Source organism: Palaemon carinicauda, chromosome 9 (assembly GCF_036898095.1).
Source record: "Palaemon carinicauda isolate YSFRI2023 chromosome 9, ASM3689809v2, whole genome shotgun sequence".
In the NCBI taxonomy this organism is placed as follows: Eukaryota; Metazoa; Arthropoda; class Malacostraca; order Decapoda; family Palaemonidae; genus Palaemon; species Palaemon carinicauda.
Window position 1 is genome coordinate 149,648,614 of NC_090733.1, and position 20,163 is coordinate 149,668,776.

At 34.1% G+C, this 20,163-nt stretch overlaps 1 protein-coding gene across 1 annotated transcript in view; it reads left to right on the plus strand.

The window, feature by feature from the left end:
* The first annotated feature begins 11,455 nt into the window (after positions 1–11,455).
* The window catches only part of sing (MARVEL domain-containing protein sing), an 11,916-nt gene continuing 3,208 nt past the window's right edge, over positions 11,456–20,163 (plus strand). The window contains exons 1-3 of the mRNA XM_068379999.1: positions 11,456–11,609; positions 14,989–15,204; positions 16,032–16,214. Of these exons, the coding sequence (XP_068236100.1) occupies positions 15,034–15,204; positions 16,032–16,214 (354 nt within the window). The 5' untranslated portion in view covers positions 11,456–11,609; positions 14,989–15,033. The remainder of the gene's footprint in view (positions 11,610–14,988; positions 15,205–16,031; positions 16,215–20,163) is intronic.

Sequence of the window (20,163 nt, forward strand, 5' to 3'; positions counted from 1 at the left end):
AACAATGGTGTAAGGAATGGCTGCAAAGAAGAAATAAATTTACCCATATCAATCTTCCTAATGAATTGAGACAATGGTGCAAGGAATGGCTGCAAAGAAGAAATAAATTTACCCATATCAATCTTCCTAATGAATTGAGACAATGGTTCAAGGAATGGCTGCAAAGAAGAAATAAATTTACCCATATCAATCTTCCTAATGAATTGAGACAATGGTGCAAGGAATGGCTGCAAAGAAGAAATAAATTTACCCATATCAATCTTCCTAATGAATTGAGACAATGGTGCAAGGAATGGCTGCAAAGAAGAAATAAATTTACCCATATCAATCTTCCTAATGAATTGAGACAATGGTTCAAGGAATGGCTGCAAAGAAGAAATAAATTTACCCATATCAATCTTCCTAATGAATTGAGACAATGGTGCAAGGAATGGCTGCAAAGAAGAAATAAATTTACCCATATCAATCTTCCTAATGAATTGAGACAATGGTGCAAGGAATGGCTGCAAAGAAGAAATAAATTTACCCATATCAATCTTCCTAATGAATTGAGACAATGGTTCAAGGAATGGCTGCAAAGAAGAAATAAATTTACCCATATCAATCTTCCTAATGAATTGAGACAATGGTTCAAGGAATGGCTGCAAAGAAGAAATAAATTTACCCATATCAATCTTCCTAATGAATTGAGACAATGGTGCAAGGAATGGCTGCAAAGAAGAAATAAATTTACCCATATCAATCTTCCTAATGAATTGAGACAATGGTTCAAGGAATGGCTGCAAAGAAGAAATAAATTTACCCATATCAATCTTCCTAATGAATTGAGACAATGGTGCAAGGAATGGCTGCAAAGAAGAAATAAATTTACCCATATCAATCTTCCTAATGAATTGAGACAATGGTGCAAGGAATGGCTGCAAAGAAGAAATAAATTTACCCATATCAATCTTCCTAATGAATTGAGACAATGGTTCAAGGAATGGCTGCAAAGAAGAAATAAATTTACCCATATCAATCTTCCTAATGAATTGAGACAATGGTGCAAGGAATGGCTGCAAAGAAGAAATAAATTTACCCATATCAATCTTCCTAATGAATTGAGACAATGGTGCAAGGAATGGCTGCAAAGAAGAAATAAATTTACCCATATCAATCTTCCTAATGAATTGAGACAATGGTTCAAGGAATGGCTGCAAAGAAGAAATAAATTTACCCATATCAATCTTCCTAATGAATTGAGACAATGGTGCAAGGAATGGCTGCAAAGAAGAAATAAATTTACCCATATCAATCTTCCTAATGAATTGAGACAATGGTGCAAGGAATGGCTGCAAAGAAGAAATAAATTTACCCATATCAATCTTCCTAATGAATTGAGACAATGGTTCAAGGAATGGCTGCAAAGAAGAAATAAATTTACCCATATCAATCTTCCTAATGAATTGAGACAATGGTTCAAGGAATGGCTGCAAAGAAGAAATAAATTTACCCATATCAATCTTCCTAATGAATTGAGACATGAACCATCTGATTATAACAATTTTCTGCGCATGAATGAATCATTGCACAACGAGTTGCTGTCACTCATATCTCCCTTGATTAAAGGAACTCAACTGTAAAATAAATCAAAATTACGAAGCTGTAACCAATAAAATTTAAACTGTCCACATCAAATGATTGTTACTAACTGAGAGACCTGTTCAGGTACACCTGATGAAACCGCCACACACACACATCAAGTTTACTCGCCTGTCAGGCAGAACTGATCGAATTTTCATCAGTTGTCAGGTCGCCTGAGAGGCTAGTTTTTCCCACCATACACTATCAGGTATACCTAACAGGCGTAACTGTTCAGGCGTACCTGTCAGGTGTACATGATAGTGTATGGCCGGCCTAAGATGTCCGTAATTAAACAATGCCATAAAGAGAATCTACAAAATTTTGAAAGGAGTCTTGTTTGTTAACCTTTATAGTTTTATCAATACAAAATGTGACATAATATCTCATCATCATCATCAACTCCTCCCGTGACCATTGACGCAAAGGGCCTCGGTTAGATTTCACCAGTCGTCTCTATCTTGAGCTTTTAAATCAATGTTTCTCCAATCATCATCTATTCCACGCTTCATAGTCCTCAGCCATGTAGACCTGGGTCTTCCAACTCTTCTGGTGCCTTGTGGAGCCCAATTAAATGTTTGGTGAACTAATCTCTGTCGGGGAGTGCGAAGAGCATGACCAAACTATTTCCATCTACCCCTCACTATGATCTCATCCACGCATGGCACTCAAGTAATTTCTCTTATGGTTTCATTTCTAATCCTGTCCTGCTACTCCACTCCCAAATTCTTCTGAGGGCTCTGTTCTCAAATCTACAAAATCTGTTGGAGAATTTTTCATTGTTACACCATGCCTCCTGTCCATACAGGGACACCGACCTAACTAAATTGATATATGTAGCATAATTACTTATGAAAAAGATTAATTATTTTGCTTTTAGCTGCAGATAACTTGCCTAAAATTTCAAACATTGCTTTTCTTCTCTATAGTAAAAATAGCCACTCGGTTTGTTCCATGAAAAGGAATGTATTTTATGAAATACATCCATAACATTATTTCCGTGTTTTTCACAAACGGACTGTCTTATTCGCAGGAGGATACGGCACTTGTCAAGATATTCAATTACTATAATAAAGGTGTTCTAATGTATATTACAAGAAATGTTGATGTGAACTGCAGTTGTTGGAAATTACTTATCAGATTACTGTATTAGCATCAAAGTTTATTGTTCTACCTGAATAGGCTTTATTGTGTTATGCCTCAAAGATCATTTTTTTTAATTCACATAATTAGACAACACCAGGTATACTTACCTGCTCGCACTAATGTTTCCTTCAATGAAGGGAATAAAATTATTTAAGAGTTATTTGGTTTCAGATTAACCTTGCCATGTATATGACATAAGCTCCTATGGTTTAAAAGATTGCAGAGTATCTATAACTTTGCTATATTACTTGACATTTTCTACTCGTGTGGCCAAACAAGTCCCATCCTTTCGTATGCGTGGTGATATAATGATTTGCAATAGTTATCCATTAATTCATTGCTGATACTAATTCTCTCGTTTTCTATGATGAATTTTCCTTTATCCTTGGTCATCACATTTCGAACCATTATTATTGAAATAAAATATCAGCGAATAGTTAAATGATTGAGCTCTAGTTTGTTTGTATCTGATATTCAGCAAATAAAAACCTTAACCAAATCAATTTGAGTTCTGAATTCCCCCCTACAATTGTAAAAGAATAACAATTGTAGAAAAATTGTTCAATGTGGTATGAACAAAACTGAAATATTCATATTAAACCAACATTTTTGTAGCAAAAATAAAATTATTTTTAAAACATCATAGTTTATCGTAATAAAGATTTTTTAAAATGTGTATCAAATTTTGCTCAATATTTTGCATAATAATTCTAGCAATGTGTTTCATAAAATCCCATAGGAACGCATTATATTTTCTAGCAAATTCAGCTGTGTTAAGAAGTTGCAAATTAAATTCTGGGAGGACACGTACTCCTGGAAGTACGTGTCTTCAGGTGGACTGGTAATGCATGCATAATTTGTTAACGTTATAGAAACCATATATACGCAAATGATCGAGAGTCCGAGACGAAAACGCCAATCTCACAATGTTGGCAATTTAGAAAATTACCTAACCTAGATATTAGGATTAGGAAATACACACACACACACACACACACACACACACACACACACACACACACACATATATATATATATATATATATATATATATATATATATATATATATATATATATATATATATATATATATATATTAGATAGATAGCAGGGTATGGGGTCTTTTGACTGGCCAGATAGTAGCCTACTACATTGGATCCTTCTTTCTGGTTACGGTTCATTTTCCCTTTGCCTATACACTCACACACCGAATAGTCTGGCCTATTCTTTACAGATTCTCCTCTGTTCTCATACACCTGACAACACGGAGATTACCAAACAATTCTTCTTACTGCACTGTAATTGTTCAGTGGCCACTTTCCTCTTTGTAAGGGTAGAAGAGACTCTTTAGCTATGGTATGCAGCTCTTCTAGGAGAAGGACACTCCAAAATCAAACCATTATTCTCTAATCTAGGGTAGTGCCATAGCCTTTGTACCATGGTCTTCCACTGTCTTGGGTTAGAGTTCTCTTGCTTGAGGGTACACTCGGGCACACTGTTCTATCTTATATCTTATTTCTCTTTGTTAAAGTTTTTATAGTTCATAAAGTGATATTTATTTTAATATTGTTGCTCTTCTTGAAATATTTTATCCTTCTTTGTTCCCTTTCCTCACTTAGCTATTTTCCCTGTTGGAGCCCCCAGGCTTATAGCATCCTGCTTTTCCAACTAGGGTTGTAACTTAGCAAGTAATAATATTAATAATAATAATAATAATAATATATTTATATATATGTATATATATATATATATATATATATATATATATATATATATGCATACACACACACGACAAAATTCTGTTTTTGGCTTGACGCTACTGGTTTTCGCTACCGCTCTTGCCTTACGGAGCAATATTTAAAAATGGGTTTAACTATAGTGACCCCCTGAGGATCTCGTGTATATCAAAGGATAACCCTCGACCTGGAAAACTTTTATGAAATGTTCTCCCCAGATAAGGTGAATGGAATGACGAAATGGCTCGCCATATGTAGCCTAAATTATAGAACTTGTAATATCATTCCAGTAACCACCACATTCAGACAACATAAAAACTGATAGGTGCAATGATGACCTTATATGTTTAAATTGTGTGGAAGGTTACGGATGACATTACATAGACTGTGTACAGTTTCAAAGGCTAGGCATTGTAGGACACAAAAATAAGCAGATAAAACTTAATATCAGGGAATGAAAGAATTGCGATTCTTATTATCAGCTAAGATGATGTCCTGGTTGAAGAATCAAAATGCTAAACGCTCAATTAAAGATGATAAATGGGAAATCAAACCATAAAAAGAAAATAGTTGAGAAGTACACATTAAATTAAATTATCATTATTATTATTATTATTATTATTATTGTTATTATTATTATTATTATTATTATTATTATTAGTAGTAGTAGTAGTAGTAGTAGTAGTAGTAGTAGTAGTAGTAGTAGCAGCAGCCGTAGTAGCAGTGGTAGTAGTAGTAGTAGAAGTAAGAGTAGCTAAGCTACAACCCTAGTTGGGGAAGCAGGATGCTATAATCCCAAGACCTCTAATAGCAAAAAAATAGTACAACGTGGAAAGGAAATGAATAAACTAAAAACAAGAGGAAGATAAATAAGATAGAATAGTGTGTCTGAGTGTACCATCAAGCAAGAGAACTCTAACCCAAGAGAGTGGAAGACTGTGGTACAGAGGCTATGGCACTACCCAAGACAAGAGAATAATAGTTTGATTTAGAAGTGTCTTTCTCCCAGAAGAGCTGCTTACCATAGCTAGTCTCTTCTACCCTTGCCAAGAAGAAAGTGGCCACTAAAAATTGAGCGGAGAAGAATTGGTTGGTAATCTCAGTGCGGGCAATTATATGAGGACAGAGGAGAATATGCAAAGAATAGGCCAGGCTATTCGGTGTATGTGTAGGCGAAGGGAAAATGAGCCATAACCAGAGCGTGATCAAATGTAGTACTGTCTGGCAGTCAAAGGACCCAATAACTCTCTAGCGGTAGTTTGATGGCTGGTACCCTGGCCATCAAAAGATTTTGCTTCGACGACATAATTTGGTAGGAATGAACTTCATGAACGTGTCTGTCATAAAGGAATTTATATGGACATATTTGAAAAATATATCAATATGTTTTTTCGGTAACTAGTGGAAGGAAACGACAACAATGTTAAGAATGTGAGAATTTGAGATAATTTCATATGCAATGTATAATAAGAAAGAGCTTAGAATAATCTTTACCAAAATCATTGCAGGCGAAATGGAGTTTTGAAATCAGATCTCTTGTCTCAATTGTCATAGCCTTCTCCATTAGAACTATCTAAATATATAATATCATCATCTCCTCCTACACCCATTGACGCAAGGGCCTCAGTTAGATTTCACCAGTCGTCTTTATCTTGAACTTTTAATTCAATACTTCTCATTCATCATCTGCTTCACGTTTCATAGTCCTCAGTCATGTGGGTCTGGGTCTTCCAACTCTTCTCGTACCTGGTGGAGCCTAGTTAAATATTTGGTGAACTAATCTCTCTTGAGGTATGCGAAGAGCATGACCAACCATCTCCATCTACCCCTCACCATGATCTCATCCACATATAGCACCTGAGTAATCTCTCTTATACTTTCATTTCTAATCCTGTCCTGTTATTTAACTCATAATATCCTTCTGAGGGCTTTGCCTCAAATCTACTAGATATGTTGAAAATCGTTTCATTGTCATAACATGACTCATGTCCATACAGTAACACCGACCTCACTAAACTGATATATAGTCTGATCTTTATATGTAATTCCAGGCGATTTTATTTCCAAATTTCATTTATCCTAGCCATTATCTTAACTGTTTTTTTTTCAATCTTTCATTAAACTCCAATTCTAAAAACCCTGTATTGGAGATTATAGTTACTAAATATCTACATGATTCTACCTCTTCAATCCTTTCTCCTTCCAATGATATTTCATCTTCTTTTACATATTCCGTTCTCATCATCTCTGTCTTTCTTCTATTAATCTTGAGCGCAGCCTCGTGTGATATTTCATGCATTCTGGTAAACCAGCATTGCAAATCCTGTGGTGATCTGCTAACAAGGACAGCGTCATCAGCATACTCTAGGTCAGTTAATTTCCTATTATCAATCCAGTCAAATCTTTCTCCACTATCTCCAATTGGAAAAGCAGGATGCTATAAGCCAAGGGGCTCTAACAGGGAAAATAGCCCAGTGAGGAAAGGAAAAATAAAATATTTTAAGAAGAGTAACAACATTAAAATAAATATCTCCTATATGAACTATATAAACTTTAACAAAACAAGAGGAAGAGAAATTAGATAGAATAGTGTGCCCAAGTGAACCCTCAAGCAAGAGAACTCTAACCTAAGATAGTGGAAGACCATGGTACAGAGGCTAAGGTACCACCTAAGACTAGAGAACAATGGTTTGATTTGGAATGTCCTTATCCTCGAAAAGCTGCTTACCAAGTTAAAGTCTCCTCTACCCATAGCGAGAGGAAAGTGGCCACTGAACAATTAAAGTGCAATAACCCCTTAGGTAAAGAAGAATTGTTTGGTAATCTCAGTGTTGTTGTCAGGTGTATGACGACAGAGGAGAATATGTAAAGAATATGCCAGACTATTCAGTGTACGTGTAGGCAAAGGGAAAGTGAACCGTAACCAGAGAGGAGGATCCAATGTAGTACTGTCTGGCCAGTCAAAAGACGCCATAACTCTCTAGTGGTAGTATCTTAAGGGGTGGCTGATGCCCTGGCCAACCTACTACTTACCATGCATTTCAAAATCCATGAGGAGGATTAACAACATAGGTGACAACACATTCCCTTGGAATACTCCGCTATTCACTGGAAGTTCATTTGATAAGACTCCATTAACATTAATTTTACACTTGCTATGCTCATGAACAGATTTAATCAAATTTATATATGCAAGAGGAATTGTTTGATAACGCAGGACTCTCCACAAAACTGGCCGGTGCACACTATCAAAGGCATTTCCATCATTATTATTATTACTATCCAAGCTACAACCCTAGTTGGAAAAGCAAGATGCTGTAAGCCCAGGGGCTCCAATAGGGAAAAATAGCCCAGTGAGGAAAGGAAATAAGGAAATAAATAAATGAAGAGAACAAATTAACAGTAAATCATTCTAAAAAAGGCAACAACGTCAAAACAGATATGTCATATATAAACTATTAACAACGTCAAAAATAAATATGTCATATATAAACTATAAAAAGACTCATGTCCGCCTGGTCAACAAAAAAGCATTTGCTCCAACTTTGAACTTTTGAAGTTCTACTGATTCAACTACCCGATTAGGAAGATCATTCCACAACTAGGTAACAGCTGGAATAAAACTTCTAGAGTACTGCGTAGTATTGAGCCGCAGGGTGGAGAAGGCCTGGCTATTAGAATTAACTGCTTGCCTAGTATTACGAACAGGATAGAATTGTCCAGGGAGATCTGAATGTAAAGGATGGTCAGAGTTATGAAAAATCTTATGCAACATGCATAGTCTACAAATGCCATCAAAAGTGGATTTCTATATTCTACGTACTGTTGTAAACATATCTCAAATGAAAATTTGGTCAGTACAACTTCTAATTTTTCGAAATCCTGCTTGTTCGTCTCCCAGCTTTTCATAAATTTTTCTCTCTCTAGCCTCTTTAGGATAAGCATACTATATATTTTCATGACTACTGACTTGAGTGTGATGCCTCCGTAATTATCACAATTAGTCAGGTCTCCCATTTTTTTTCAGCCATTTTCACCAACACTCCTAATCCCCATTCATCAGATATTGCTTCTTCATGCTACATTCTATAAAATAATCTTGTGAGTATTCTGGGGGTCACTTCATTTTCAGCATGTATCATCTCAGCTGTTATTCCATCGTATCCAGGGTATTTCCATCTCTTTTTAAATGATAGCTTCGACTTCAAACACACTGAATTCATACATGGGCACATCGTTGTCTTCTTCAGCTTCAGATATATCAGTCAAATTATTCCTTTCATGTCTCCTAGTCATGATCTCACTAAAGTGTTCCATCCAACGTTACCTTTCATCATCTCCTGTTGTTATAACAGCTCCATCCCTCTTTTTGATGGGTATATGCTTCTTCTTCTTTGTTTCCGTAGAGATTTCATTAATTATTCTATGAGCAATTCTTACACCAGAGCCACTCCCTAAATTCATAGCTTTGTCAGCCTCGCCTGCTTACCAGTCTAAATATTCTCTCCAGTCATTCCTGGCTTTTCTTTTGACTTCGCTATTAATACTGGAATACTTAGCATGTTCTACCTTGTATTAAAACTGAAAGCACCCAACAACTAAAACTGGAAGCACCCAACGGAAATTTAGAGAGGTTAGATAGATTGCCTAGGTTTGATACAACTAAACTCTTAGAAGATGGGCGCAGAGAAACATTTGCAATTGAATGTAGGAATTGATTTGCAGTCTTAGAGACTTTTAGAGATGAAGAGCAGACAATTGAACAAGAATGGTGTAATATTAAGAACATATATAAGTCAGTTTGAAGTGATTTTTTGTGACGTAATTACAAGGAGAAAGCAATTGATATCAAATGATACGTGGGATACTATAAAAAGGAAACATAGAAAGAAACTGATTGTTGAAAGTTTTAGAGGAAGTAATGTAATATACAATATTCGAATAATCCTCATATTGAAAAGATACAATTTTATTGACCACATACATATCATACTAACGTTCGTATGAACTAGTAACTGTTTTAATGTAATAAGATATGTCTAACATATATCAACTTTCACATTTAAATCAGGGTAATATTCGCTTAAAACCAAACCGGAAATGTTATTCAAAAGTTGGCGTATTTTATGACGTATCCGGTGAAGTCCTGTATAATGACATTCATGACAACATTTAAATTAAACTGAACTGTATTGTGACAGGGACGGCCTTCAAAGTATGACGTATTGATGACGTCAAGAACTGGACCCCGAGATATAAATAAAAGAATGACGATTACTGTGTAAATATCTATTTACGTAAGGACAGTATGTATGAATTCAACGTTTAGTTCCGCCTGTTGATCTATTAATCTATTCCCATAATTGAATTAATACAACTGTAAATATGTAACAGTTTATGTAGGGAATTATTTTTAATCAGTTAGACCTACAGGATGCCCGTTAGGAACCACAAAAAAAAAAAAAAAAAAAAAAAAAAAAAAAAAAAAAAAAAAAAAAAAAAAAAAAAAAAAGTTGCGCTAGACCGAGAGTGTGTCAATGAGTCATCAAAACATGAGATACTACAGAGAGAAAACATGAATGGTTATATTTTGTTGTTTCATAAAGAATAGAGTGAAACTATTTAAAGAAAATAGTGGTTTTCTTCGTTACCTTTTTAAAAGACTTCATACTTCTTTTTTGAATCATTACGGACTCTTCAAATAACAAGAAGCGATGATGCAACAACAACAACAACAAGACTGAAATGTGGCTCATATGGTCACGCCTCGGTTTCGACAGGAACAAGCATAGACTCGCTCATTCCAAGAAACAATTTTCACGCCTAATTCGTGAAGCAGCAAAAGCTTTTCTTTTGCTTGAAAAGAACACATACATGCAGTATATATATATATATATATATATATATATATGTATGTATGTATATACAGTATATATATACTGTATACATATAATACTTTTAAAAAATAACTACAAATATATTAATTATTTCATAGAAAAGTTATTGTTAACCACATGCCACGTGTGATTCAGCTTCATCTATACATCGCACACACATTTTTACAAGCTGACCTTGGTACAATTCGTCAGGTGGTGTCAATTATATTATTATATTTGGTAAATTTCAGTTAACACGCACGCATGCACGCACGCACGCGCGCGCACACACACACACACACACACACACACACACATATATATATATATATATATATATATATATATATATATATATATATATATATATACATATATATATATATATATATATATATATAAATATATATGGTATATATATATATATATATATATATATATATATATATATATATATATATATATACCCTTTCGGAGTGGGGATACCTTAACGTTGTGAAAGGGTTTGTGTATCGCCATGATTAGCAAAGATGTACTAGTCAGGGACACCAACACTAGGTTGGTTTGCTGTGAGCGATCAGACCAAAAATTCCCACCTTCACCAATCAGCAGTGACCAACGTGATGATAAAAATGGCCCAACCCCAGACACGAATAAGGACATGTCTGTGGCCTTTGTCCTACAGCGAACTAGAACCTACTGCATTTGTTATTAGTGTATATATATATATATATATATATATATATATATATATATATATATATATATACAGTATATATATATATATATATATATATATATATATATATATATATATATAGTTTGTGTTTGTTTTGTGTGTGCTACATACACCTCGTGATAAGTCCATAGTATTTTTTCCCACAAAACAAAAGTGAAATCGAGAGTTTCAATAACGAGCGTGATGGGAAAAAGCAAACAGGATCGTGAATGCGCGAGGAAGATCTGTTTAACAAGTCGACACTTCCTGTAAAATCGGGGTCTCTTCTTGCCCCGCCTACTGCAGCAGAGACAGAAACTGCTGTTGGTGGTGGTGTCAGATGCCAAAAATAGCGAAAGGAACGGCTCGGGGGTGGGCGTGGAGAAGCCCCGTCCCCCAGAGGACCAGTGACAGTCCAAGTTGTATTCCGTAGCCGAGGCTGTGCTAGGAACGTTAGTCTCTCGCTAGCTCCGTCCCGCGATCTTCAGTGTCTTGGAATTTTATCTTGTGCCGTGAGTACTGTGTCTATGTGTTCATTAAGTTCCATTGCTGTATAACAGCCTTACTTTAGTGAAGAGTTATCACCCGTGACACTGTGAGAATGTAAGGAATCATGATTTAATCTATTCTTCCTCATTTCAACTGGTTTCCGTTTGCTTGTTTGCTTTCACTTCCGAGGGCCAGAGGAGAAATTATGATTGGCTCTGAAACTGATTCGTGAAGAATCGTTATTAAATTCTGCAAATATCTTATTCTTTAATTAGATATAGATTTATTTCACTCGTTTCCTCTTAGAAATACGGATTGATAGCAGCTGCCTGGCACTCTTTAAAAACGTGAACATTTTGCGGTAACGCTTGATTGTACGTGACTGACACGAAAAAAAGGGAATTTTCACTTTATTTACTTTCGACGAGGTCACGTCATCAATCTTGAACAATAATGAATAACCACGTTCGTTATATGAATTTAGTGAAAGTTATTGCAGTGGTAGAAGCAAGGGATTCGAGAGAAATTTTGTTTGTTTACTAAGTGATCATCAGTAATGCCATATGGGCGTTATCGAAATAAGTTTTAATCTTGCATATTTTGATCTGAAGTGTATTTGAAATAAATTAATATTCTATTCCTTAAATTAAAAAAAAAAAAATATGCTGGAATATTTAAGATGAAAATAGGTCTTCTACGAGCGATTGTGTATTATCATATATGTCTGTCGGCAGATTTCGTTTAATTAAATTTGTCATAGGAGTAAGAAGACGATATGAAAGGAGAACTAAAGACGTAAATGAGGAAAATTAAGATCAATTAAAAAACAGAAAATAGGAGAAACCAGTTACTTTGTGTAAAAAAAAATGGAGACCCTTTCACTGACCGAATTAGAGCTATCTAAGTATTAGGAAAATTTATTTATAAAAATTTTCTATTGATTTACGAAATAGATTTTTCAATGTACTTGTCATGACATTTGGAGTATTAATGTCTTTCCCCCGCCCCCCCCCCCCCAAAAAAAAAAAAAAAAAAAAAAAAAAAACTTTTCAACAGACTTTACATACAAGGCTAATTTCTCCATAATCTCAAGTGTATATATATTCATGTCACTTTTACATTTTCGACTTCTGATAAACATTGGGGAAGAAAATCAATTAGTAATTTTTCATGACGGATCCGAGCTTTCCTCGTAATATTTGAAATGATACAAAACATCTTGGATAAAAATTTTCGAATAAAGAAAAGAAAGAAGATAAGCCTGAGGGTGCACTTGGGCACGCTGTTCTATCTTATTTCTCTCCCTCTTGTTTGTTTTGAAGTTTTTATAGTTTATATATAAAAGATTTAATTTAATGTTGTTACTGTTCTTAAAATATTTTATTTTGATTATTTATTACTTCTCTTGTAGCGTATCTATTCCCTTATATCCTTTCCTCACTGGGCTATTTTTCCTTGTTGGAGCCCTTGGGCTTATAGCATCGTGCTTTTCAAATTAGGGTTATAGCTTGGATTTTATGAATATAAATAAATAAAAAAGGCTCATCTCACAGTTTTAAACCTTGGAGGCGGAAAGGAAGACACCAACCCATTCATCCCTTCTTTCTGTGTGTTAAGAGAAGCTTAAAAAGACCCATTTACTCAATCAAAACCACTTAGGCAATATCATACACCCAGAAATTTGTCTAGACATTTTTTAGCTTTTATGAAAATGTCACCAAGTGTATTTATAAAGGTTACGCAATATCTAAATACCTAAAACTCCTTTACAAGTGGACAGAATTTAGGAATGACATTTTAGAAAGCGTTGAAGGGAGCATAAAGGCATTTTGATGAACAGGAAGCACAGCTGCTGTGGCTGGTAACCTTTGAATAGAGCCAAGAATCCTTCAGATTCCTACGCGTTGGGTGACGTCATGGTTATGACGTCACACAATACCGCCAGATTGCTTTTAAGAGTGATGTCATCGATGAGCTATCCTTGGGTTACGTTTAAGCCAAAGGAATGCTTACTTTAATAAAGTTATCTTACGTTTATTTCTATTGAAGGAATAACATAGACGATACGAATATTGCTGCCTCCACTTGTTGTGTTCTTAGAGCATCAGATGTTTCTTAAGAATGTAATCTCTCAGACTTATGCAAATGTTGGCAACCCTTAGAACGGTACCTTTTTCTTATATGACGTCATGAAACATCCGTGTTTTTATGACGTCACGACTCAGTATATCTTACGATGATGAGGTCATGCTAACTAGCATACAACCAGGGCTGGGTCCTACATACGACATAAGAGTGTATTATTATTATTATTATATATTATTATTATCATTATTATTAAATGCTAAGCTACAACCCTAGTTGGAAAAGCAGGATGCTATAAGCCCAGTGGCCCCAACAGGGAAAATAGCACAGTGAGGAAAGGAAACAAGGAAAAATTAAATATTTTAAGAACAGTGACAACATTGAAATGAATATTTCCTATGTAAACTATAAAAAATTTAACAGAACAAGAGGAAGAGAAATTAGATAGAATAGTGTGCCCTAGTGTACCCTCAAGCAAGAGAACTCTAAACCAAGACAGTGGAAGACCATGGTACAGAGGCTATGGCACTACCCAAGACTAGAGAACAATGGTTTGATTTTGGAGTGCCTTCCTCCTAGAAGAGCTGCTTACCATAGCTAAAGAGTCTCTTCTACCCTTACCAAGAGGAAAATAGCCACTGAACAATTACAGTGCAGTATATACCTGTATAAGTACACAGATACATGTGTATGACTAAGTACTTTATTCACAAGACTAGATAGTCATGTAGTCAAATAATCATGTACATATTATACAATGTGTAAAGAGATATGTGTAAAAGAAACCTTCTTTGACTTAAATGGGTAGTCGAATGGATATGTCGATTGCATACTTTTGCATATAGATCCAAAGAAATAGGTTCGAACCTTGTCTAAGGTAAATGAATTTATCCTATTACGTAATTCCCCTTTGGATAACAATCATTCCTAGTGCAGAACGCATTTGGCATTTAAAATTGATTACTAGTGACTTGCTATTTGATACCATAAAAATCACGAGTGTGTATGATGAAATTTTTTTATTATTATTATTATTATTATTATTATTATTGCATATATATGTATATATATATACTTTATATATATATATATATATATATATATGTACGTATATACATACTATATATATATATATATATATATATATATGTGTGTGTGTGTGTGTGTATATATATATACACACACCCTCATCTGTGATCAACATTCTTATCTATTATTTAATAACGTCTATTCTTTATATAATACCCATATTGCAATCTAAGTCTAATTTCAAATATCTCTCCGTCATGATACATCGAGTTCCTTTTGGTATTACAGGAACCTTCTTAGAGAAGCTCATCCCATTCTTTAAATACCGCCAAAATGTCTGCCGGCTGGACCGTAGGAGCAGGACGCCCTACAGTCGTCCAACCCTCGGCGTATACCGCCGGCGGGGAAGAGGGAGGCATCGACTGTGGATGCTGCAGGTGTTGCCCTTGCGTTTACCTAGGGTTCCTCAAAACGAAGCCAGGGTGGCTGAAAGTGATTGAACTGGTAAGGTGGATTGTGGTCATCAGTTGGTGAAATTTCATAGTCTTTTCCGCTTTTCTGTGTTCATTTTTAATTAGCATTTCTCTATATAAGTTTTTTCTCATATTTCGAGTTTCTGAAAATGTTTATATTGCTCTTTAAGCTATTGATATTTCTTAGGGTTGTTAGTATGGAATCACCACTGCCAATATTCATTACGTTTTTCCTTACTTCTAAATTTCTGCCTCTTGTGAAAATTTATTATTTTCTCTCATTCAGAGTTTGATAAAGTGTTAAATTTCTTCAACAGTTATTAATATCTTCGATTTCTGGAAAAAAATACAGCATATTTGCTGAGTTTAGAGCAATTAATACTACATTTTAACGGTAGATATAAAAGTAATGAAGATTCTAAAGTCTTCAATATGACTTAATGCAAACAAGTTTCTTGTACTCTAAAATTTTGACTTAATTCACAGTTTTCTTTGAATTAAAATTACACAATCTTTACTGTATGAAGTTCATTCGCACTTAATGAGTCAGCGAGTCCCTCTGTATCCTTACTAGCAAGTCAACGAAATGCACAGGATATGATACTTCATTAACCGGCAAGCCAATAGGAGTTACTTGTATAGTGTATAGAATAGTACATGTCAGATCTATTTTAACGCTGTAACTAGTGTTAAAATGTTTTGTATTTTTCATTCATTACTTCTCTTATATAAGTTATACCCTTTCCTCAATGGGCTGTTTTCCATGTTGGAAGCGTTGAGTCTGTAGCATCCTGCTTTTCCAACTAGGGTTGTAGCTTAGCTGGTAATGATGATAATATCATAATTTACTGTTTCCAGGTAATAACTGCCATCGCTTTAATACTAGTGCTTGACTACGGTCTGCCCTACAGTGAGAAAATAGGACAAGCCTTCGACTTCTTCCTCATCATAGTGTCTGCAGGAATCTTCGTCATCTGTCTGCTTGTCTTCTGTTACATCATATCTCCCAATTCCTTCAGTCTCATCCGGGCTTCTGCTCTTGTGAGTAAACAAATACATTTTTTTTTCTTTAACACCTTTCCACGTATTCACGAAAGAGCCCGTATTGGCAATAGGCTTGTCTAATCGAAACAAAGTCAACCAGTTTCGAATTTTGGAGTTTCAAAAATAATCTTGATTAGTTAAAGTTTAATTCCAGAAATTCACAGCACAATTCCTTCTAACATCTTATCTTGCCTTTGATCGAGGGTCAGTGCTAGGATAAGACTCGTTTGATTTGAAAGAAATAGATTTGAAAAAAATAATTAATGCCGTAATTTTCTCTTGCTTCGATATCCATATACTGATGGACAACTATTTCTCACAAGATCTCAGGGCTGTTACCAAGTAAATCAGGAACTTTTTCTGGGTCATACACTTCTATATAGAAGTGTTTTGTTCCATAGCAAAATGGAAGGCCATATATCTATATGAGGAGGCGACTTAAAATATAAGAAAATAGCAATCACTTATATATTGAAATCGAAACTGCTGAATCCAAGGTGTAATGTTTGTTTGACAATGTTTGCCTATCATGTAACTTATCTTTATACATGTACAAGTAGACAACACACCATATATATATATATATATATATATATATATATATATATATATATATATATATATATACATATATATACATTATATATATATATAAATATATATATATATATATATATATATATATATACATATATATATATACATATACATATGTATACATATATATACATATATACACACACACATATATATGTATATATATACTGTATATATATATATATATATATATATATATATATATATATATATATACTGTATATATATATATATATATATATATATATATATATATATATATATATATATACTGTATATATATATATATATATAAATTATATATATATATATATATACTGTATATATATACATATATATATAAAACAACAAAAACAAATGCAGCCGTTTCTAGTCCACTGTTGGACAAAGGCCCCAGACATGTCCCTATTTATGTCTTGGGTTTGGCCATTTCATCAAAACGCTGGCTGTTGCAGATTGGTGATGGTGAGAGCCTTTTTCATAGCAAGTCAACCTAGTATGGGTGACCCTGACTAGTACAGCTTTGATAATCATGGCAATACAGAAACCCTTTCACCCCGTTAAGGTAGCCTCAGGCAGAAAGGGGTGTGTGTATATATATATATATATATATATATATATATATATATATATATATATATATATATATATGCAAGCCCTTCCAGTCCCGTCTGTTTACGGTCTTTCTATGCAAGTTTATAACAGCAAATTTTCTTAGTTCGTCAATCCATCGTTTTACATTTCTACCCTTGCTTTGTGTGCAATCTTTAGGGACTAATTCTGCTATTTTTCATGTCCATCTATTATCTATCATTCTTATGTCTGCCCATGTCTATTTATTTTTCTTGTTTGAATATTCTTTTCTTTAGTTTGCTCTCATATCCATGTTGCTCTTTTTCTGTCTCTAAGTGTTAATTCCATAATTATTCTTTCCATAGCTCTTTGAGTTACAACTAGATTACGTTCTAAGGCTTTAGTAAGGCTCCAAGTTTCTTATGCACGAGTTAATACTGGTAGGACCATCTGATTAAACACTTTTTGTTTACCCAAGAGCTCTCCATTCCATACTCAGTCTTCTTTTAATTTCGGTCTCATCTCCTAGGGAAACTATTTGCTCTAAGTACGTATATGCATTAACAAGGTAATAGGTTGGCCAAGACACAAGCCACCCGTGGAGATAATACCACTAGAGAGTTAATGGGTCCTTTTATTGGCTAGAAACAACAATATTGAACCCTTCTCTGGTTACGGCTCATTTCTTCCTTTATCTACACTACACCGAATAGCCTGACGTATTCTTAACACATTACTATTTTTTCTTATACTCCTGACAACACCTAACTAACCGAAAAATTTTTATTTACTCAAGGGATTGAGTACTGCACTCTGATTACTTTCCACTTGGTAAGGTAGAAGCCCTTTAGGAGAATGACACTCCAATATCAAACCATTGGTATGATTAATGCCAGTCCTATAGCCTCTGTACCATGGCCTTCCCCTGTCTAAACTCTTGAGTTAGAGTTCCCTTGCTTAGGGTACTCAGGCACACTATTCTCTCCGTTACCTTATTTCATTTCCTCACTGGGCTATTTTCTCTATAGGAGCACTTGGGCTTATAGCATCTTGTTTTTTCAACTATGGGTGCAACTTAACTAGTAATAATAATAGATTCGTCCAAAACTCTTATTTAATGTCTCTCTGCATTTTAATTAATCATGATCTTAGTTTTACTCATATTCATTTTCAGTTCCACATATCTGCTTTGTCTATTCAAATCTTCTATTAACTTTTGCAATGCCTCCCTTAATTTACTAAATGGAACTATATCATCTGCAAATCTTAAGTTGTTAAGGCACTCCTCATCTATATTAATTCCTACATTTTGCCATCTAAATTCTTAAAAACTTCTTTTAAGCACGGTGGAAATGAATTAGGAGAGATGACGTGTGTATATATATGAGTATATATATATATATATATATATATATATATATATATATATATATATATATACGCAAACACACACATATATATATATATGTATATATATACATATATATATATATATATATATATATATATATATATACGCTCACATATATATATACATATACATATATATATATATATATATATATATATATATATATATATACACGCACACATATATATGCATATATATATATATATATATATATATATATATATATATATATATATATATATATATATACGCACACATATATATATACATATATATATATATAATATATATATATACGCACACACACACACACATATATATATATATATATATATATATATATATATATATATATGTATATATATATATATATATATATATATATATATATATATATATATAGGCCTATAGCCTATTACAATTATTCTAAATAGTGAATGGACTACACCTTGAGATTAATATCCTAAAGAGATTTATATGTGTTAATTGCTTCTCCCTCGATACCTCTGGAATGAGGCACAAGTAAACAGTTGACCCAGGACCCTCAGTACACTCTGAGTAGTCCCATCAATTCGACTGGCAATGAGTAATCTCGGTGGCCGCAGATATACACACAAGAGCTAGCATATTAGCATTCGAACACGTCACGTAGTCCAGCTTTGACTTCAGCTTGATCAGAAAAACCTTCTATACTCAACGAGTCAACGTAAACAACACAGCTAACATAACCCAACCTACATAAGGTTTATTAGTTGCTCTGAGAACAAGAGCCTGCGCTAGCACAATGTTAGCCTAATGAAAATCAACACCGTACTAAAAGATTCATTAGCAAGTTAGGACCCCAGCCCCTTTGACATGAACAAATATATATGATTAGTGAAGCTAGCCTGAAGAGTAAAGAGTAGGTCTAGGCCTACGCAAAATCATCTATTTTACCAAAGCTCATTCAAAGTCGGGAAGAAATCAATAAAATCTGTTCTTCCTAGACAGGAACGTTTACTTACCGAAGACGTTGGTTTCTTAACATTGGTATTAGGAGCGTACCGGCATTGCAAGAAGGCCTAGAATGCACATTTTAACCCATCCAGACATCACTTTCAAGTGTAGTTTACGCACACAGAAGTAAGAGAATGTTGACAGACTGTGCACTATAAAAAATAACATTCTCTTGATTGAGGAACTCAAAAGACTATGTGGTACAGTAATAACAGATCGTCGACACAAGAAAAAAAAATACTGCTGAACACTGACGAACAGTACAAGACTATCAAAAGCCGTTTTAGCCTTTGTATCGGAAACGACTCTAAAGAAATACAACTTGAACTTTCTGAACGGCAGCAGTAGAGTATACCAAGGAGATGGGAT